This window comes from Notothenia rossii (genome assembly GCF_949606895.1).
Source record: "Notothenia rossii genome assembly, chromosome: 3".
In the NCBI taxonomy this organism is placed as follows: domain Eukaryota; kingdom Metazoa; phylum Chordata; class Actinopteri; order Perciformes; family Nototheniidae; genus Notothenia; species Notothenia rossii.
Genome location: NC_136901.1, coordinates 75,820,833 through 75,843,844, shown reverse-complemented (window position 1 = coordinate 75,843,844; position 23,012 = coordinate 75,820,833). Strand labels below are relative to the sequence as shown.

The window sequence follows — 23,012 nt, the reverse complement described above, 5'->3', positions numbered from 1 at the left end:
ATTAATACGAAAGGATACAAAAGCCTTTAAAATGATCTACCAAATTAGGTCAGGATACAAAACCAGCATTATTGAAAAACACCAAAAATGAACAATATACTCAAGCAGAATAAGGGACAACATATGCAAAGCCTTCAACGTGCTCTTACACAGTGTCCCAATATCAATCAGAAGTAATCAGCTCCAATTATAAAGAAGAAACTACGATTCAATCAAATAAGAACAACTAATAAATACAATGATAATAGCATATGTTGAGATAAAATATCTTAATTTCAAACAATTGCAATAGCATGATGGGCAATCATGTGGGAAGATGAAAAGGAAGTTCAACTGAAGATAAATTCCTCAGAAATTACCATAATGATAACAGGGCATCATATGTTTTGTTAAAGAATACTATAAATATGTACATTTACTCACAACCTTAGAATATAACTTTGAAACAAATACATGGTGGGTAAATACACATTTTTCAGGATGATGAACACGACCAAGATTATATGATACATGGCCCTACCTCAGGAGAAGAATCACAATCTCCAAACACTTCAGCAAAGTCTGAAGGGCTTTTCCTCAGAGTCTGGTCAGCAGGCAGTGTGTTGTCATTGTAAGATGACACGAACTTAAAGTCACTGGTTCTGGAACCTGTTGTCAGGTAGGCGTCATAATTGTAAGCGCTGCGTAAAGTTCCTGTTCCGTCAACATCTGCGTAATTAGGAGGGAGATAAGCGCTGGGGATGGCAACTGCTCCATCAAACAACAGTCTGGGCTTTCTCCTGCGACAAAACCTCACACCCAGAATGATGATGATAAAGGTGAGAAAAAAGGTGGACACGGACACCAGCGCGATGATCAGATAAGAGGTCAGTTTGGAGTTCTTCTCATCATAAGAAATATCCTTCAGTTCTGGCACCTCAGCCAAGTTATCAGAGATAAGTAAATACATGGAGCAGGTGGCAGAGAGAGAGGGCTGTCCGTTATCTTTCACTGACACAATAAGGTTCTGTTTCATGCTGTCAGACTCAGAAATGTCCCGCTGTGTCCTGATCTCTCCGCTGTGGAGACCAATAGTGAAAAGTCCCGGATCAGTGGATTTAACTATATGATAGGACAGCCAGGCGTTCTGTCCGGAGTCCGCGTCCACCGCGATCACTTTGGACACCAGAGAGCCTCCGTGTGCAGCTTTGGGGACCAGCTCGGTCATGAAGGAGTTGCCCTCCGGGGCGGGGTACAGTATCTGAGGAGAGTTGTCATTCACATCCGATATGAACACACTGACGGTCACGTTGCTGCTGAGCGGAGGAGAACCGTTGTCCCTGGCCATCACGTGGACTTTAAAACTCCTGAACTGTTCATAATCAAACAACCTCACAGCGTGGATCACCCCCGTGTCTCCGTTAACAGACAGATAGGAGGACACCGGGGCACCGTTCACCTCACCGGGTAACAGAGAATAAATCACGGTACCGTTTTGTCTCCAGTCGGGGTCTCGAGCAGTAACGGAACATAAAGTGGAGCCAGGTTTGTTGTTTTCAGTCACATATGCGCTGTAGGACTGCTCCTCAAATACAGGTGGGTTGTCGTTGATGTCTGCTACAGATAACTGAACAGTTTTAGAGGAGGAAAGAGGGGGAGAGCCCTCGTCAGTGGCAGTGATTGTAATGTTGTAATCAGACACTAGTTCACGGTCCAGTTGTCCTGTGGTCACCAGAGAATAATAGTTTTTAATAGAAGGAACCAACTTAAAAGGGACGTTTTGCTGAATGGAGCAGCGGACCTGTCTGTTGGTCTCAGAGTCTCTATCCTGCACGTTAATTATGCCCACCTCTGCACCAGGTGACACATTCTCAGGTATGGGGTTAGTCAGGGATTTTAAATATATCACCGGGGCGTTGTCATTTACATCAGATATTTCAATTATCACCTTTGCTTCGGAAGAGAGACCATAACCATCTTTGGCCTCAACAAAAACTTCATATTTAGATCCCTCTTCATAATCAATTTCACCTGTCACCGTGATGTCTCCAGTTTTCTCATCTAGTAAAAATAACTTTTGTGATTTATCAGAGAGTCGGCTAAATTCATACCTAACCTCTCCGTTCACCCCTTCGTCTGCGTCTGATGCACATACAGTGATAACTGGGGTTTTCATAGGTGAGTTTTCTGCTAACGAGGCCGTATATACAGACTCAGTGAAAACTGGGGAGTTATCATTAGCATCAAGTACAATGACGTGTATGACTACAGTCCCGGATCTCTGAGGAGAGCCGCCATCCAAAGCTGTGAGCAATAATTTCATTTCCTGCTGCTCCTCTCGGTCCAGCTCTTTATCTAAAACCAACTCACCATATTTTCTTCCAGCATTTGTGGTCTGAATATTGAACACAAAGTGAGGGTTTTGCTGCAAAATGTAGCTTTCAACTGAGTTCTTTCCTATGTCTGCATCGTGAGCTGCATTTATGCGATACTTAGCTCCTTTGTCAGCGGACTCATGTATTTCCAGTTTTATAATGTCCTTCGGGAAAATTGGTGAATTGTCGTTTATATCTTGCACCTGCAGGGACAACCGGTGTAACTCCAAAGGACTCTCTAACAGCAAGTCAAATTTAAGAACACACGAAGGCTTTTCTCCACAATGCTCCTCTCTGTCGATCCTTTCCTCAACGATTAAATCTCCACTACGAAGGTTAATTCCGCAATAATGTCGGTCGTTTTGTTCCATATCGACACGAGCTTTTCGAGCAGACAGTCTTCCCACCTCCAGTCCGAGATCCTTGGCAATATTTCCAATAGCAGAGCCGCGCTTGACCTCCTCCTGTACATAATAGCTCAGGTCTCCGTGTGCGCATTGCACCGCAACAAAGAAAAACACAAAGCCGTAGCTTTGAAAAACGCTCCGTCTATTCCTCATCCTCAGGCAGTACTACACAAATGAAGACAAGTCGATATCAAGTTGATAATATGTGCCCTACAAGCATATGTCGTCAGTGCTGAAAGATATACAGTGACCAGTCGAAGCAAACTATGGGTGTTAAAAAAGGCAGGATCAACGCTTGTATCCTTAGCTGGTCTATAGTGCCACCGTGAGCCAACATAGAAAATAACAGCTTTAGAGAACCGCTGCATATATGTCGCCTGGACATTTACTTGAATAAAAACGTATTCAAATAACTTGTTAAATATATTAATATAACTTAAAATGTCGATAAAATTATTGGTCTCTGTGTTTTAAGATGTTCAAACAATAGTATTTCTGCTCATGTAGTAATCCACACATAGCTCTTCATAGTAATACAAGTAAGACAACTCTAAGCACAATGTCTGACCACAGATCATGATCTTTATTGTTGCACGCTTAATACTCAAACGTTTGATGAGAAAAAATGTCTCTCATTTCTCTCTCTGAAATTAAGATCAATAAACGATGTCGTCAAAAATGTTACAATCTGCCTCAAGCCTTCTAGACCACTTGATCCCATAAATACAATCTAATTAAATGACATGAGATGCATATGAACGCCAATGAAAAATAACAGAGCAACAGACACAGCTTGCCTTTTATGTTGCACTAGTGTAACACATATTGGTAACACTTTATGGCAAGGGTAAATGAATCATCATGAATTCATGCATGACTTAATGCATGAAAAAGCATGAATTCAATCATGTAGTACTTCATGAACTATCAGTAATGTACAAGGATTAATAGTATCTCATGCATGACTTAATGCAAGAACAATACCTTAATTAATGCATCAACTAAGGTATCTCAATCATCATGACTTCTGAGTTATAAATGATATTCATGTCTTCTTCATATAGATCTGCAGTTAAAGTGACAGGCCAACAAACTGACCAGTCACAGCAATTCCAAGAGTTGTAATCATGATTAACTAAGCATTATTGTGTCATTACTTCATATTTGTGGCCCTTTAAATAAAACGGTGACCTGTTCTGTTGGTCACAGCAGTGCATGTATTGTGTTGAATTCAAAGTGTTGTAATCATGATTAATTACAAATCAATAATTTGGCTGCTTAGGGGAAACCGAACTGAGAAACCTTTGGAAGAACATCTTGCAGTTATAGAATGGACTTGCTGGCTTGGAAACAGGCATAAGAAAGGACCTCTCGTCATTTACTGAAGTACATGTTTCCCTGATTGAACCACCAAGAGCTCACTGACTTAAGATATGAAGAAGATGGACGTTTCAAGATAGCCCCTGTTCGTGCCTCACATCTATTATCATTACATATGAGTCAGGAGTTTTTTTCTGAAAGATAAATCCCTGATGATCTATACGCAAGTAATTTCAGTGCATTTTATCTGTTGTGGTCAAGTTAAAATCACAAATAATTCAACTGCCATCTTGTGTCTTTGCCGAAAAATGTTATTGCTTTCTTATGTGACATGATATGTGAAAATGTGATCTTGTTGGCTTTGGATTATATATCAAACTTTGTTAATAGTATGAATGAGTTATCTTAGATGGTTTGTGAGCTTTAAAATAAGTAGATACATACAAAAAAGTCCTGACTAAATAATTGATAATATAAATTAAGTCCAAAATGATCTAATTTGCATTTGTAATATTGCCAAATACATGATGCCTACAGTAAATAGACATAAGGGCTGACTTTGTTTGAGGGATCACAAAGACGATTGATGCAAGAACACCAAATGGTTAATAACTGTGATTTCACATAGGCCATTAATCATATTATTTAACAGGGAAACGACGGGATAGGTCACCACTTTATTTGAAGGAGCACAAACATGACGAAGTAATGACACAATAATGCTTAGTTAATCATTACAACTCTTGGAATTGCTGTGAGTGATCAGTTATTTGGCCTGTCACTTTACCTGCACATGAAGAAGACATGAACATCATTAATAACTCAGAAGTCATGATGATTGAGATACCTTAGTTGATGCATTAATTAAGGTATTGTTCCTGCATTAAATCATGCATGAATTCATGATGATTCATGTACCCTTACCATAAAGTGTTACCCACATATTTTTGTCTTTACATTTCACAATGAGATTTAAAATTGAAAAGTGATGAAAATATTACTGCACTGAAAATAAGGCACATTACAATAAATGGAATTAATTATGAGATTAATTTACAAACGAGCCACTTCGATCACGGCTACATATTGATGTGCTCATGTCCTTGTTTTACTTGTGTGTTTTTAAGAGCAGCAAAACTATAACTCAAATCCCTGATTTTAAGAATAAAATAGAACACGGGCATCTGGAAAACTAACGTCTAAGTAATGTGTCCTTTAGATGTTTAAAAACAAATAAAAACGGATTAAAGGGGTGGGCTACTCCTGAAAATCCACAATAGCAACAGAGAGGTTCGTCATGAATAAAATCACCGACTTCATTTTTCAGCACCAAAGAGAGAGACAGGTTGAAGGCCGACTAAAAAAACAAGTGTTGAAACACAGGAGTAGTTTTGACAGAAAGACCGGTTTCAATAATAATAAATGTGATTCAAAAAAGCCTATTGTCAAATAACCAAATCATTTGAACCACCTGCTTACTATGGTAGAAACTATGCTGACAAATATTGATGTATCATAAAGCCCTTTGAGTGCATCAAGTAAAGCTCCTAGTTACTTGTAAAGTGTCATTCATGTGATCGACCTTACATTGTCTTGAAAGGTCGTTTAAAGAAAAAGAACAGCAAAAATGTATCTGAACAGCTTCGTTCACATGAAGCAAATAGGGGTCAACATTAAGTGACGATAATTCCTACCTCAGGAGAAGAATCACAGTCTCCAAACACTTCAGCAAAGTCTGAAGGGCTTTTCCTCAGAGTCTGGTCAGCAGGCAGTGTGTTGTCATTGTAAGATGACACGAACTTAAAGTCACTGGTTCTGGAACCTGTTGTCAGGTAGGCGTCATAATTGTAAGCGCTGCGTAAAGTTCCTGTGCCGTCAACATCTGCGTAATTAGGAGGGAGATAAGCGCTGGGGATGGCGACTGCTCCATCAAACAACAGTCTGGGCTTTTTCCTGCGACAAAACCTCACACCCAGGATGATGATGATGAAGGTGAGGAAAAAGGTGGACACTGACACCAGCGCGATGATCAGATAAGAGGTCAGTTTGGAGTTCTTCTCATCATAAGAAATATCCTTCAGTTCTGGCACCTCAGCCAAGTTATCAGAGATAAGTAAATACATGAAGCAGGTGGCAGAGAGAGAGGGCTGTCCGTTATCTTTCACTGACACAATAAGGTTCTGTTTCATGACGTCGGACTCAGAAATGTCCCGCTGTGTCCTGATCTCTCCGCTGTGGAGACCAATAGTGAAAAGTCCCGGATCAGTGGATTTAACTATATGATAGGACAGCCAGGCGTTCTGTCCGGAGTCCGCGTCCACCGCGATCACTTTGGACACCAGAGAGCCTCCGTGTGCAGCTTTGGGGACCAGCTCGGTCATGAAGGAGTTGCCCTCCGGGGCGGGGTACAGTATCTGAGGAGAGTTGTCATTCACATCCAATATGAACACACTGACGGTCACGTTGCTGCTGAGCGGAGGAGAACCGTTGTCCCTGGCCATCACGTGCACTTTAAAACTCCTGAACTGTTCATAATCAAACAACCTCACAGCGTGGATCACCCCCGTGTCTCCATTAACAGACAGATAGGAGGACACCGGGGCACCGTTCACCTCACCGGGTAACAGAGAATAAATCACGGTACCGTTTTGTCTCCAGTCGGGGTCTCGAGCAGTAACGGAACATAAAGTGGAGCCAGGTTTGTTGTTTTCAGTCACATATGCGCTGTAGGACTGCTCCTCAAACACAGGTGGGTTGTCGTTGATGTCTGCTACAGATAACTGAACAGTTTTAGAGGAGGACAGAGGGGGAGAGCCCTCGTCAGTGGCAGTGATTGTAATGTTGTAATCAGACACTAGTTCACGGTCCAGTTGTCCTGTGGTCACCAGAGAATAATAGTTTTTAATAGAAGGAACCAACTTAAAAGGGACGTTTTGCTGAATGGAGCAGCGGACCTGTCTGTTATTCTCAGAGTCTCTATCCTGCACGTTAAATATGCCCAGCTCTGCACCAGGTGACAAGTTCTCAGGTATGGGGTTAGTCAGGGATTTTAAATATATAACCGGGGCGTTGTCATTCATATCTTCAATTTCAATCATTAACGATGCATATGACGCCAGCCCAAGACCATCTCTTGCGCTTATTTGCATTTCATATGCCGATTCTTTTTCATAATCAATATATCCTGCCACTTTAACTTCTCCTGTTTGTGGGTTGAGATAAAACACCTGGTTTTCATCTGAATCATGATCGAATCCATATGTAATTTTACTATTTACACCTTCGTCTGCATCAGTTGCGCTCACTCTGATCACCAATGTATCCAGAAGAGAGTTTTCAGGCAGACTGGTTCGATAGACGGCCTGACTAAACACTGGTACATTATCATTAGCATCCAGCACAGTGACGTGTATGACAACGGTACCTGATTTCTGAGGAGAGCCTCCATCAAACGCGGTAAGCAATAACGTAATCTCTTTTCTGTCCTCTCTGTCCAACTCTTTGTCTAAAACTAATTCACCATATTTTCGTCCACCCTTTGTCTTTACGTTTAGTTTGAAATTGTCGTTCTCCTGCAGTGTGTAGCCCTGAACACCATTTTCTCCAATGTCTCCATCTTTCGCTTCATCCAAAAGAAAATGTTCACCCTTGTGCGCTGATTAACGGATTTCAAATGTAAGTGACTCCTCTTTAAATTGCGGTGAATTATCATTAATATCTTGAATGCGAATACTAATGCGGTGCAGTTCTAGCGGATTTTCAAGCACGAGTTCCTGTTTTAAAACACACGATGCCTTTTTTGCACAAAGCGCTTCTCTGTCGATCCTTTCTTGTACAATTAAATCTCCAGTGTTGAGATTAACACCGCAGTACTGCACTTTATCCTCGGTATCAATGCGGGCCTTGCGAGCAGACAATTTTCCCAGTCCCAGTCCAAGATCTTTAGCGATATTTCCAATTACAGATCCACGTTTCATCTCCTCCGGGATAGAGTAGCTCACGTCTCCATAGACGAGGTGGAGGCTAAGAAAAATAAAAGCAAGGCCGTAGAGGTGCGCAAATCTGCTGCATCCCATTTTTAAGTAAAACTGCAACTACTGCCAAGTATTCCCAAAATGATCAAAGAAACAGCTGAGATGTTGTCCAATATAGTAAATATTGTCACTGCGGTCTTATCACGATCATTTTTGTCAACTACTGTGAAATGGCACAACCAGGCTTTACATTTGTTGAGACGGAAGGGTGGAGAATGACTGTGCCCTCTCGTTTACTGGTACACACTGACACCATGAGTACTTATCTGGATATGACATGGTGAGGTAGAAATATAGATACGTTAGATAACCATGTTAAAAATGACAACAGTAATAACAATAATGACACACCTTTACAAAATATCGCACAAAGCAATAGCAGCTTTTCCCTTTGGGACCAACGTTGTATACTTTGCCCCCTATAGCCATATAAAGGAAAAGCAACAAATAAGTCGGTTTAAAAATAAAACTATTCTAATGTTAGCCAAAACAATCAGATTCTTCAAATAATCTTTGGCTTGTCAATTTAACGATGAATAATAATCACTAAAATGGGAAACAGTTATATATGTTTACTTGTGCACAACATGTTAACATGCCTTAAAAGCTATATCACTACATTGTATGTCCGTAACTCACACATGAAACTGGTCAGTTTTCCCTCCCTTGATGCATGTCCTTTCCATTTCCAACTAAATGGGTTAATGGGATTATTTAAAGTTAAGGAAATGTTTTTAAATATCTTCTTGTAAACTATTTCTGTTCACACACTCTTTAATGGTTCTGATTGCAAACGTATGTAAACAAATTATGTCAGCATTATTATCAATTAGTTTAAACCTAAAGATCATTTTATTTTAAAAGACTATAAGCAATGTGTGCCTCCAACCATTAGACCAAAAGGTTATTCACTCTATATTAATGCTTGGTAATGACTACAGATAAAACGGAATAATTACTCTTTACTGAAGGTTTTTTGGACCACTTGGAGACAAAACACAAGACATATTTCCTCCAAAAATAAAGTATGTGTACGTATGATTGAATCCACACCATATACAAATAAAAAGCACCTTTTTGTTAGTGTTGTTAATGATGTAAACACCAATGAAAGAACATAAATCGTTTGCAATAAAGCTTTATATATGTGGCATATGTTCACTGATTTAACTCTTCAATGTGACGTACAGTACTATCCGACAGGCTGATTGTCAACATTCAAAAAGATCAGCATGACAATGCTACTATTTTAAGTGTTACATTAGATAATTTAAATACATAAATTAAGACATTAACTTCTGAAATGAAAATCAAAAACTACTTCTGCTAGGTGATATATAAAAAAACATGGTTGCAATTGTATGCCTTTAAATTTAGAGAGGATTCTTTGTCCCTATCTTGCGGACTTGTGTGTAGCTAATTATAGGTTAAATTGCTATAACAATATCAGCCAGATACCTTTGACCAGCATAAAGCAAATAGTTTGATTTATAAATGTATTATTGGGAAACATAATGTATTCAAAGCACCTCAGATTGAGACCACAAGTTATCAAAACAAAAGCTTTGTAATTACTCAAGCAGAAAGGACAGCATATGCAAAACCTTTAACTTATTAATGCTCTACAGCAGGGGTGCGCAATCTTTTTTGAACCGAGAGCTACTTTTAAAGTTGCCAGTCTGCCGAGATCTACCAGTCCAAATAGAGAGGCATAGCCATTACTGACAGCCTACTACCAGGTAAATACACACTTCTACTTGTATAAAACTGACCTTTGTACGATTAATACTTCATAAAATACTGCAGATCCTTTATCTTGCCTCTTTCTAATCTACACACATACAAGTATTTAACTGAAGTGACACAACAGTGTTGTTGATACAGAGTTGGAGTTTATTCACACGTCACATACTACAGTGGGTAATGTTTTCAAGAAACATTGAACAGTGCTGCCACATATGACACAGGGAAAAAAGAAAAGACTCTGAACCCTTTCTTTGCCATTATATAAAAATAGTGTTGCTACAAAAGTATAAATTAGGCTTACTACTACGACAACTCAGACCTGAAGCTACACAGGAATCTGCTGCCAAAGTGCAATAAAAAAGGCAAAGTTAATTTAATCAAACCCTTTTTTTGTTGCATTTTATTAGAGTATAAAAAGAAATGCCTTTAAAATAGGATGCAAGCAACACTAGTGTCTTAACCTGAATTGATAATAGACTATAATCAATTTAAACAGAACAGATCTTAAGGTTTGCATTATTATACCATTTTGTACAATAATTATAATGAATAAGTTCAAACAAACTAATACTTACAGCTGATTAATAACGGTATCTAACTTGAGTTTTTATTATATCAAAAACCTGTTGAAATGCTACTGTTATTTTGACTGTCCCCAAAAAGCGAGTCGGCAGCCTCCAGGAATGCTTCTTTCACAACTTCGCCGTCTTTGAAAGACTTCATGTGTTTCGCAAGAACGTGACTGACACGACAAGATGCTATGGTAGCAGCCTTGCTCTTGTTCTTGGGCCTGGTGAAAATGAACTGCTGTGCATTTAGCTGTCCTTTCAGGTCCCTCACCTTTTGGGAGCGTAGGGCAGAATTAGAAGGGAATTCCGAATCGTAGCATTTTTGCACTGTTTTGAAATGCCGCTCCTAAATTACCCTTCTTCGATAACGCCACGCTCGCATTGCAGATGAGACAGATGGACTTTGAATTGGAATATATAAAGATTATTACAGATATATAGATACAAATAATCATCCTCCCACTCGGAGTGAAAATTATATATTTTGGGCTTTTTTGCTTCTGCCATAATTGTGGTATTATGTGTGTGCGGAATTTAGCTCCTGTTGCCACGAACAACGTCAGCACACTTGTTCCCACTGCCCACCAGCCACGCCCCGACACATGGGGTCACGCCGGCCAATCAAAAAGCTTTGATGCGTTCAAGTGCATTATTCTGGCACAGGAAGATTATGTTATTGGACATTAACGATAAAACAGAATATTGTTGTTCTATTTTTAGACACATCTCGCGATCGACTGGGAATCCGGTCGATCGCGATCGACTGGTTGGGCACCCCTGCTCTACAGGGTCGCAATATCGATAATAACTAATCAGCTCCAATGTGTATTATAAAGAAGTCCCTACAATAATTCAAAGAAAATACCCGACATATTTGTAAATTAGCACAAAAAATATGAGTTTATGTCAAACCGATTTCAGCACCATGGACAGAGTTAACGTAATGTCTAAGGATTAGAGCATAAACTATAAAGCAGGTGTGTCAAACTCAATTTCATCCCGGGCCACATTCGCAAAAGGTTACACTCAAAGGGCCGGTTGTAACTATATAAATATATTATATATATATATATATATATATATATATATATATATATATATAAAATAATGTATGATATTACATTATTGCCTCTAAATTGGATTATTATCGGATAGGATGATAACTTAGTAATTAAGTACGTCTGAAAGCAGAAGTCCAGGGCAAATAATTGCAAGTCTCTTCAGTGCGCATGTCACAAAACGAGATGCATTGTGGGACATGTAGTTTATGGGCAACCTGCTTCTGTAAAGTGGCATGTAACCATATCATAAATGTATTATATTCTTTGCAAGCTCTTGCAGGGCCACATAAAATGAAGTCACGGGCCGGATTTGGCCCCCGGGCCTTGAGTTGGAGACCCCTGCTTTAAAGGGACATTATGTGGGGAGATAGAAGGCAAGTTAAACAGAAGATACATTCCTAAGAATTGACCACATAATGTCAACCTAAGTCGTTTAGACATCATATGTTTTTTCAAAAGAATACTCTAAATAAGTCTTACTCACAACCGTGGAATAGAAGTGGTGAGTATATATAGAACTTTTTTCAGGATGATGAACACGACTATGATGTAATGATACATGGCCCTACCTCAGGAGAAGAATCACAATCTCCAAACACTTCAGCAAAGTCTGAAGCGCTTTTCCTCAGAGTCTGGTCAGCAGGCAGTGTGTTGTCATTGTAAGATGACACGAAGCATCAACTAAGGTATCTCAATCATCATGACTTCTGAGTTATTAATGATGTTCATGTCTTCTTCATATAGATCTGCAGTTAAAGTGACAGTCCAAACAACTGACCACTCACAGCAATTCCAAGAGTTGTAATCATGATTAACTAAGCATTATTTTGTCATGACTTCATCATGTTTGTGCCCCTTCAAATAAAGTGGTGACCTGGTCTGTTGGTCACAGCAGTGCATGTATTGTGTTGAATTCAAAGTGTTGTAATCATGATTAACTACAAATCAATCATTTGGCAGCTTATATTACAGGGGCGTTGTCATTAATATCTATAATTTCAATTAACAACTTTCCTGTAGGATCAAATCTCCGGTGTTGAGATTTACACCGCAGAACTTTACGACATTATCTTCGGTATCAATACGGGCCGCGCGAGCAGACAATCTGCCCAAATCAAGTCCAAGATCTTTAGCGATATTTCCAATTACAGATCCATGTTTCATCTCCTCCGGGATAGAGTAGCTCACGTCTCCATAGCCGGGGTGGAGGCCGAGAAAAATAAAAGCAACGCCGTAGAGCAGCGCAAATCTGCTGCATCCCGTTGTTACTGCAAGTAAGAACTGCTTCCAAGTTTGTCCCAAATCAATCAAGAATACAGCTGCGATTTCCTCCAATATACACACTCTTCACACTGCGTTCATATCACGAAGTGTTTTTGTAAACCACGGTACAATAGCATAACCAGGCTTTACATGTGCTGAGACCGAAGGGTGGAGAATGACTGTGTCCTCTCGTTTACTAGTACACACTGACACCATGAGTACTTCTCTGGGTACAACATGGTGAGGTAGGATTTGGTCGTGTTTACATAGATACTAAGAGAACCACGTTAGAAATGACAACAACAATGACGATAAATATTTTAAAAATAAATAAACATTAACTATAGTTGCTTAGCCCTTGGGACTAACAAACGATACAAGATATGTTTACTTTGCCCCCTAGACATTTAAAACAATTGCACAGAGTGCGGATGAATCACACATAATTATTGGCTTGACAAATTATAGACATTAAACAATCACTAACAGGTGCACCGCTTTTTTATATATGTTTACTTTTACGTATCATTTTAACATTATTGCCTTAATGCTTTGATATGCCTAAACTCAAACATGAAACTGGTCAGTTTTCCCTCCTTTTATCCAATTATTTCCCATTTCCACCTTAATGGGTTAAAATGGATCATTTAAAGTTAAGACAATGTTGTTAAATAGCTTCTTGTATAGTTTTGGTCACCCACTATTTAAATTGTTCTGATTGAAAACAGGTAAAGTAATTATTTCAGCAGTAATATCATTACAATTAAACCTACTGAAGGGTCATTTGACTTTAAAATACTATAAATTGAAGCAATGTGTGCCTCCAACATGGCCAAAAGCTTTAATAATCACTATTACCGCTGGATGGTAATGAATGCAGATCTAATGGACACATGACTGTATACTTCAGAATTGATGGGCAACTTACAGGAGACCAAATCACTAGACATATTTCTCCCAAAAACAAAGAAGTTTTATGTGCTTTAATCTACATTGTCTAAAAATAAAAGCTGATTTAACTCCGAAATTTGATATTTTCAGACAGGCTGCACAGATTTTAATAAAATCAGTAGAGCAATGCTACCATTTCAAATGTTACATTAGAGAAGTGAAATGCAGGAAACAAGAAATGTAATGTTAAGAACAACATTTAAAGGTGTTCTGCATGTCGCTTTATAAAAAACGTGGTTTAAATGTTTTGTATTTAAATAGATAAATTATTCTGTGTCTCTCCCGTGCACTTTTGTGTACTCTATTATTGAGAAAGGTTTATTCACTATGATAAATATGCTTTAAGATATATACCCCAACAACTGTACTTCATAAAGCAGATCTTGAGATTTATAAATGCGTGCACATACTGACATAAATTATGTCAGTATGTATGTAACAGATTGATTTAAGACAAAACACATTCAACAGCAAAACCAGCATCATTGAATAACACCACACATGAACAATATACTCAAGATGAATAAGGGACAACAAATGCAAAACCTTCAACGTATTAGTGCTCTAACATAGTGTCCCAATATCAATAAGAAGTAAGTATCAGTTCCAATTATAAAGAAGAAACTACAATTCAATCAAATAAATACATTGATACTAGTAAATGTTGAGATAAAATATCATTCAGAAAATGAAATATATAACCAAGTTTACATAAAGTAAAATAAAAAAAATATGTATAATGTAGAAGTAAATTAGCCCTAAAAAAATAAGTGAATAACAAACCGATTTCAACACCATGGACAGAGTTAAGTCAACGTAATTTCAAAGGATTTATATAGCATGATGGGCAATCATGTGGGAAGATAAAAGGCAAGTTAAACTGAAGATGAATTATCAGAAATAATTTAAAGGGGACACAGACACATTGGATTAACCTATGGATTAACTTCAGCCGCGTTTTTATCGTTTTAATGCCATTGAAGACCACTTTTGACCAGACTACGGCACATGTGAGCCATGTTAGCGTTTTTAGCTACCTAGCGCCATATGTGTTGATGTCTGTTCTTGTTATTATCTCCAAGAGTTCGTATAATTGAGTGATAATGACGGGTACCCCTCAATTTTGTGTCACCTCACGATGTGAAACGATGGGTTGGATGTGCAGCAAAGATAAATAATAAGGTTTTTTGAGTGAATTTCGGTGCAGTCATCTTTTAGCATTTTTTGGTCGTTGCTAGTTCAGAGGCTCAGCGTTAGCAATGTAGGGCTTTTAAAAAAAAAAAAAAAAAAAAAAGATTAGTTAGATGAGTTTCTTCCCGTTACATGGATATAAAACATTCATAGTTTATTAAATGAACATGCCCTCAGAAACTGTTTCCTGCAAGATGTTGCAGGAGGGCCCCGGTACCTGGGTCTCTCGGGCTTAACAGAAATAAATGAGATGTTGAAGGTGCATACTATATACGTTTATCTTTTGAACGTTTATCTTCTTCTTCTTTCCTTTTCTTTCTAAACTGGCCCTGTGCCTTTTTTTCTCCATCACCGTAGATATTAATTTTCGACCAGAGAAAAAATGCATAGCGTACCCTTCCCCCAACACTGTCAACTACAGGTCAAGACTATACCAATTTGCCGTAGTCAGTTTTGAAATAATGATTTATTGTTTCATACAAACCAGGCGAGGAAAAAAATATATCTGCAAAACTATTTATATTGTATGAATGAAGTTGGTGGCACGCGTGATATTAATTTGACTAATTGCAGTACTACTATATAAACATTGAAAGTGATCATTTGATAGAGATAGTTTACCTGCCGCCCCCCTCTCTCTCCCCCATAGTGAGGCGACCTGAGATCACCCCCGCCCTTCTTTGAGTGTGAGACCTTCCATCCCAGCTGCCTGCTGATAAGGGCGACCGCGCCCCCTTCGACCCACAACAACAACAACAACAACAACAATACACAATATTAAATTGCGCTTGTCAAAATGTCGCCCTGGGCAACCGCCCATGTCGCCCATATCAATATCCGCCACTGGGTATTGGTAGACAAAACACCCTTCAGCACCACGGACAGCGTCTGAATGAAGAGAAGAACCAAAGTGATTCCTTATTTAACATATCTCCTCATATACCATGGACAGATCACTAAACAACAAAGTATTACTTTTGTCTTACATTTCAAGTAATTGGATGTATCAAAACATGAAATGTCTGACAAAGGCAAACGCGTGTGTCAACAGCAATAATGCTATTAAGTGTGTATATCTTATTCCAGCACGTATTAGATACATTTCTCGTATGCATTATTCTGTGTTTAACAAAAAATACACACAACCAGTGGTGCTGCAAGACACTGGGGGCCCCAGGCAGAAGAGACATGCCCCCAACACATCCAGCACAACTGCCACTGCTCCCCCCCCCCCCCCCCCCCCCCTTCTGATCCAGGGCCCCAAGCAGTTGCCTGCCGGTAAACGGCCCCCCTGCACGCAACAATAAACTACAGCAGGCATGGGTGATAGTTGGCCAATGCCTGATAGACACCCAGTATACGCTCAGAAATCAATATGTTTTTTAACAAACGTTTTAGCGTATCATCATTAACAACAATTTAATGATAAAAGCTGACACAATATCACACGTACAACAGCAACTTGAAATGTCATAACATTTTTCGCTCAGTATACAAGTGGTTTGTCAGCATTCGTTTTTTCTGGACATTTCTGAATGTACTCTTCCAATATCAGAGTAGCACATGATAATAAAAGGCCCAACTGTAACTGCATGTATGACGTTGATTACCCAGAAGAGCGTCAGGAGGACACACTGTTTTAGGCATATGATAGCTATGTGACAACGATTAACATGGTGATTCAGCCTCTATGGAGATAGACATATGACAAGCAAGATCATTTCTTATGTGGGCCTTAGATTATCTAAACTAAACATTGTATACTGCTTTGAACCGGTATTCCTGCATCTTGTGACTGTGTAACTCCCTCTCTTGTATACAGTATAAGCATGTGAAGGACATTGTTCGGGAACTAGCTGTACCATAATATAGTACATCTAGTTATTATGCTCTGTATGTGATGACTACTTGCATTCTTGCAAGGAATAATAAATACATGGATCCTGATATTGAAGCTCAAATCAGTGTCGAGTGATATTTTTCTAACACGTTTCAAAAGAGTACTAAAAATTATAAATCAATACTTTGAAAACTGCTATTTAAACTTGAGGGGAGGAAAGGAACTACTGTTGGCAGGGGATAAAAGCAAATGATAAACAATGCATAGAATGCAGTACAATATATGAAGTCAAAATGGACTCAGAAGCAGGAAAAAAGGACACCTGGCGGCAAGATATGTTAAAATTGTACTGAAAAATATGTGTTTGGATATACATGAAACTATTATCTCAATAGCAATCACAGACTATCAGTGCGTTGAAGCTCCTAATAAAACAAAGAAATGTAGGAATTGACATATGAAAATACAATATTTAACCTTGAAATGTACCTATATATATATATATATATATATACTCCTAACATATATAATAATGGTAGGTTTATTTTAACAGTGAGAGTAAGAATATCAAAAAGAAAATCCAGAAATAAACATTATATAAAAGATCAAAATTGATTTGCATTTAACTGTGGGAAATAAGTATTTGATCCACTTGCAACAAACAAGGATTCTGGCTCCTACACACCGGTTACATAAGTCCTCTTCCTTTAAAAAAGTACTCCTAATATCAACTTGTTACCTGTATAAAAGACACCTGTCAGTTTACAACCTCTCCACCATGGGCAAGACTAAAGACCATGTGTATAAGGACGTCAGGGACAAGATTGTAGACCTGCACAAGGCAGGAATTGGCTACAAGACCAGCAGCTTATTGAGAAGGAGACAACTGTTGGTGTGATTATTTGGAAATAGATGAAAGACAAAATGAGCATCAATCAACAATCAATCGCCCTTGGTCTGGGGCTCCACACAAGATCTCGCCCCCTGGGGTATTGATGACCATGAGAAAGGTGAGGTATCAGCCAAGAACTACACGGGAGGAACTTGTTAAGGATTTCAAGGCAGCTGGGACCACAGTCACCAAGAAAACTATTTGTAACACACTACACCATAATGGATCTAATCATGCTGCAACCCACAAGGTCCCCTGATCAAGAAGGCACATGAACAGCCGAAACAGCTGAAATTTGCAAAGGAACATCTGAGTGATTCAGAGAAGGCTTGAGAGAAGATGATGTGGTCGGATGAGACCAAAATTGAGATCTTTAGCATCAACTCGACACGCCGTGTTTGGAGGAAGAGAGATGCTAACCATAACCCCAAGAACACCATCCCCACCGTCAAGCATGGAGGTGGAAACATTATGCTTTGGGAGTGTTTCTCTGCTAAGGGGACAGGACGACTTCCCTGCATCAAGGAGAGGATGTACGGGGCCATGAACCGTGCAAATCTTGGCCGATAGCATCCTTCCTTCAGCCAGGACCCTGAATATGGGTCTTCCAGCAGGACAATGACCCTGAACATACGGCCAAGGCAACACAGGATAGTTAAAGAAAAAGCACATTTAGGTGATGGATTGTCCTGGCCATTCACCGGACCTTAATCCCATAGAAAATCTGTGGATGGAGCTAACGCTTGGAGATGCCAAGCATCAGCCTCAAACCCTGAAGGATTTGGAGAGGATCTTCAGAGAGGAGTAGACCAAAATCCTTCCTGTGCACAGACCTGGTGACCAACTACAAGAAACATCTGACCTCTGTGCTGTCCAGGGTTTCTCCAGCAAGTACTAAGACATGTTTTGCAAGGGAATCAAATACTTATTTCCCACAGTTAAATGCAAATCAATTTGTATCTTTTATATAATGTACATTTCTGGATTTTCTTTTTGATATTCATACTCGCACTGTTAAAATAAACCTACCGTTACGATTATAGACTGTTCATTTCTTTGTATGTAGGCAAACTTACAACATCGGCAAGGGATCAAATACTTATTTCCTCCACTGTATATAAATATATGCTCTTGCTAAAAACACATCGTATACAAAGGCACATGAATCCAGCGCAGGGTGATATAGGTAAATACAAGGCTACCTGAAGAATACAATCAACGCTAAATATTGGATGGAGAAGCAGTGTGTTGTCATTGTAAGATTACAGGAACTTAAAGTCACTTGCTCAGGAACCTGTTGTCAGGTATAGGCTTCATAATTGTAAGAGCTGCACAATTGAAATCTCAAATGGTTAAAAACAATATGATAATTGACAGGAGTAGGCTGTTTCTGATTAAACACGAGAAGAAGTGAGGTTCAGCCCCAAGGACGGAGAATAAAAACAATAATCTCCAGCTCAACAAAGAACACAAGAGCTATTTAGACAGAAATAATTTTGGGGGGAAAAATGAATAAAGTCTGTTTAAATTAATAGTTGAATCTACTCAAATTACGAATAAATTAGACATGTCTGTATACTACGGCAGAATAAATAATGTAAACAAGTGATGCATTGTATGAATTAGGTCAATTGTGGAGTATGACTGAATAAACTTCAATTCATATTAAATTGAACAAAAAAGCTGTTTAAAAACACCAAAACAAAAAGAGTTTTGAACAGTATATTGACAGGATAATCAAGTTGCAAATAGGTCAAACATTAAGTGGCACGACTTCCTACCTCAGGAGAAGAATCACAATCTCCAAACACTTCAGCAAAGTCTGAAGGGCTTTTCCTCAGAGTCTGGTCAGCAGGCAGTGTGTTGTCATTGTAAGATGACACGAAGTTAAAGTCACTGGTTCTAGAACCTGTTGTCAGGTAGGCGTCATAATTGTAAGCGCTGCGTAAAGTTCCTGTGCCATCAACATCTGCGTAATTAGGAGGGAGATAAGCGCTGGGGATGGCAACTGCTCCATCAAACAAGAGTCTGGGCTTTCTCCTGCGACAAAACCTCACACCCAGGATGATGATGATGAAGGTGAGGAAAAAGGTGGACACAGACACCAGCGCGATGATCAGATAAGAGGTCAGTTTGGAGTTCTTCTCATCATAAGAAATATCCTTCAGTTCTGGCACCTCAGCCAAGTTATCAGAGATAAGTAAATACATGGAACAGGTGGCAGAGAGAGAGGGCTCTCCGTTATCTTTCACTGACACAATAAGGTTCTGTTTCATGCTGTCAGACTCAGAAATGTCCCGCTGTGTCCTGATCTCTCCGCTGTGGAGACCAATAGTGAAAAGTCCCGGATCAGTGGATTTGACTATATGATAGGACAGCCAGGCGTTCTGTCCGGAGTCCGCGTCCACCGCGATCACTTTGGACACCAGAGAGCCTCCGTGTGCAGCTTTGGGGACCAGCTCAATCATGAAGGAGTTGCCCTCCGGGGAGGGGTACAGTATCTGAGGAGAGTTGTCATTCACATCCGATATGAACACACTGACTGTCACGTTGCTGCTGAGCGGAGGAGAACCGTTGTCTCTGGCCATCACGTGGACTTTAAAACTCCTGAACTGTTCATAATCAAAGGTCCTCACAGCGTGGATCACCCCCGTGTCTCCATTGACAGACAGATAGGAGGACACCGGGGAACCGTTCACCTCACCGGTTAACAGAGAATAAATCACGGTACCGTTTTGTCTCCAGTCGGGGTCTCGAGCAATAACGGCACATAAAGTAGAGCCAGGTTTGTTGTTTTCAGTCACATATGCGCTGTAGGACTGCTCCTCAAACACAGGTGGGTTGTCGTTGATGTCTGCTACAGATAACTGAACAGTTTTAGAGGAGGACAGAGGGGGAGAGCCCTCGTCAGTGGCAGTGATTGTAATGTTGTAATCAGACACTAGTTCACGGTCCAGTTGTCCTGTGGTCACCAGAGAATAATAGTTTTTAATAGAAGGAACCAACTTAAAAGGGACGTTTTGCTGAATAGAGCAGCGGACCTGTCCGTTATTCTCAGAGTCTCTATCCTGCACGTTAATGATGCCCACCTCTGCACCAGGTGACACGTTCTCAGGTATGGGGTTTGTCAAAGATTTTAGGTATATTACTGGGGCATTATCATTCATATCTGTAACATATATTATAACAGTGGCGTATGAGGTTAGACCTAAACTGTCCTTAGCTTCCACGCTTATTTCAAACGAACTAGTTTCTTCAAAGTCAATCTCACCACTAACTTTAATTTCGCCAGTTTTAGGATCAATAGAAAATGCATTTACATCGTCACTAGATCCGTGGCCAAAATCATACTTAACATCTCCATTGAAACCTTCATCTGCGTCAGTAGCACTAACATGAATCACTATGGTATCTGGAGGAGAGTTTTCTGGCAGATTGGCTTTATAAATGGCCTGGCTAAACACTGGGGCGTTATCATTAGCATCCAGCACAGTGACGTGTATGACTACAGTACCTGATCTCTGAGGAGAGCCTCCATCTAAAGCTGTGAGGAGCAAATTAATTTCATTTTGCTTTTCTCTATCAAGTGTATTCTCAAGCACAAGTTCAACCTTATTACTGTCAACAGCGAGAATAAAGTTGTCGTTTTTTTGTAAACTGTATCTCTGAACAGCATTTTGACCTACATCTGCGTCATGGGCTTTCTCGATAGAAAAGCGGTTACCCTTGCCGGCTGACTCGCCTATTTCCATTTCAATCAATTGTTTTTTGAACGTTGGCGAGTTGTCATTTACATCCTGAATATGCACACTAACACGATGAAGCTCCAGGGGGTTTTCTAACACCAGATCTACTTTCACAACACACGAGGGTTTCTTGCCACAAAGGCTTTCTCGGTCCATTCCCTCTGATGTGACCAAATCTCCAGTACTCAGATTAATATCACAGTACCGCTTACGAGTCCCCTCAGAATCAACACGGGCCTTTCGGGAAGATAAGGTCCTCAGATCAAGACCAAGATCTTTGGCTATATTTCCAACAATAGACTGGCGTTTCATCTCTTCTGGAATAGAATAACTCAGGTCTCCGTTAACGAAGTGCAGTGCTACAATAAAGGAAGCAAAGCAGAAAATCGGCCGCAGCGCTGAGAATCCTTTGTCTCCCATCCTCGGAAAAAAACACGTCCCAGTTTGTACAAATTACAGCATGGAAAAACAAATTAAAATTCCAAAACAGAGTCAGCAACCAACATTTTACTCATGCAAATGCGATGCAAACTAATCGGGGAATGAAGGAATTGTTCTGAGAAATCTCATCCGATGGTAATGCAGTTAAAGTGGGTGGAGATGTCTCTGCTCCTTTTGTGTTGGCCTACAGCGGCACCATCTGGCGCTTTTTACTCTTTGCATCTGCGAGTATTGTTCCCCATGTCTAAACCTTTATATATATACAGTCTATGGTCTAAACCCAAATCATCTTCCCTAACTTCAATACGAACTGTGTGCCATATGTAAAACATAAAACACACAACGTAATCGATTCTCAAAGTTAAAATAATAAAAAAAGATGCTTATTAAATATCACAGTTTTATTATTTGATTGCATTGTGTATTTGATTATAGACAAAAACCTAGAAATAAAAACAAGTAAACAAATAGAAGCATGACAAATGTAAATGTTGAACACTATTGTTAAACATAAACCACTCATTCAATTAAAGGTAGGGTAGGTAAGAATGGAGAAACCAGCTCGAGTAAGCTAGAATTTGAAAGTATACAACCGAAAAAAATCGGCCCCTTCCTTCAGACTTCCTTACAGAGCCCCTCCTCCAACACACACGAACACGCACATGACCAATGAGGGCACGAGATAAGTTTGTGCACGAGATGGAATGCTGACAGGCAGGTAGGCCATCCAGTTATCTGAGCGTTGTTACAGCGCCACGGATTCCACAGATGAAATATTTGTATATATTTATTGTCAAAGCATTTAATTTATTCATTGCTATCGGGATGCAAGAGCTTTCCATGGAATATAACAAAAAGTGTTTCTGAATTGAATTACCTACCTTACCTTTAACAAATTAGCACTTTTTCTATCACTTATATCACGTGTATGTGGTAACAAATAAAGTATGTTCTTGTTGCAGGTAGCCTATTAATTATTGAGGTTTATGGATTCGAATTAAATCATTACTTATTATGCATAATAATGATTAGTGTAATCATTAATACCATTATATATGGGTGTAACGGTTCACAAGCATCTCGGTTCGGTACTTACCTCGGTTTTTAGGTCACGGTTCGGTTCTGTACGTTTTTGGTAGGCTACAGCAGAAACAATTATCACAAAACATCAAATATATATATTTATTTTTTATTATT

The 23,012-nt window shown here is 39.4% G+C and overlaps 2 protein-coding genes across 2 annotated transcripts; both read right to left on the bottom strand.

Annotated features, from left to right (window-relative positions):
- Positions 1 to 144: 144 nt before the first annotated feature.
- LOC307031520 (protocadherin gamma-A4-like) lies at positions 145 to 21,952 on the bottom strand. Its single transcript, XM_079668707.1, has 2 exons — positions 21,423 to 21,952; positions 145 to 2,548 (listed from the first exon to the last, which is right to left on the bottom strand). The coding sequence occupies exons 1-2, from the start codon at positions 21,792 to 21,794 to the stop codon at positions 500 to 502; spliced, it is 2,421 nt and encodes an 806-aa protein (XP_079524833.1). The 5' UTR covers positions 21,795 to 21,952; the 3' UTR covers positions 145 to 499.
- LOC307031519 (protocadherin beta-15-like) lies at positions 5,755 to 8,264 on the bottom strand (the record flags this gene model as incomplete). Its single annotated transcript, XM_079668706.1, is given in 2 exon segments — positions 5,755 to 7,740; positions 7,744 to 8,264. Coding segments are annotated over 2 exon segments (2,400 nt in total). The 5' UTR covers positions 8,158 to 8,264.
- Positions 21,953 to 23,012: the final 1,060 nt, after the last annotated feature.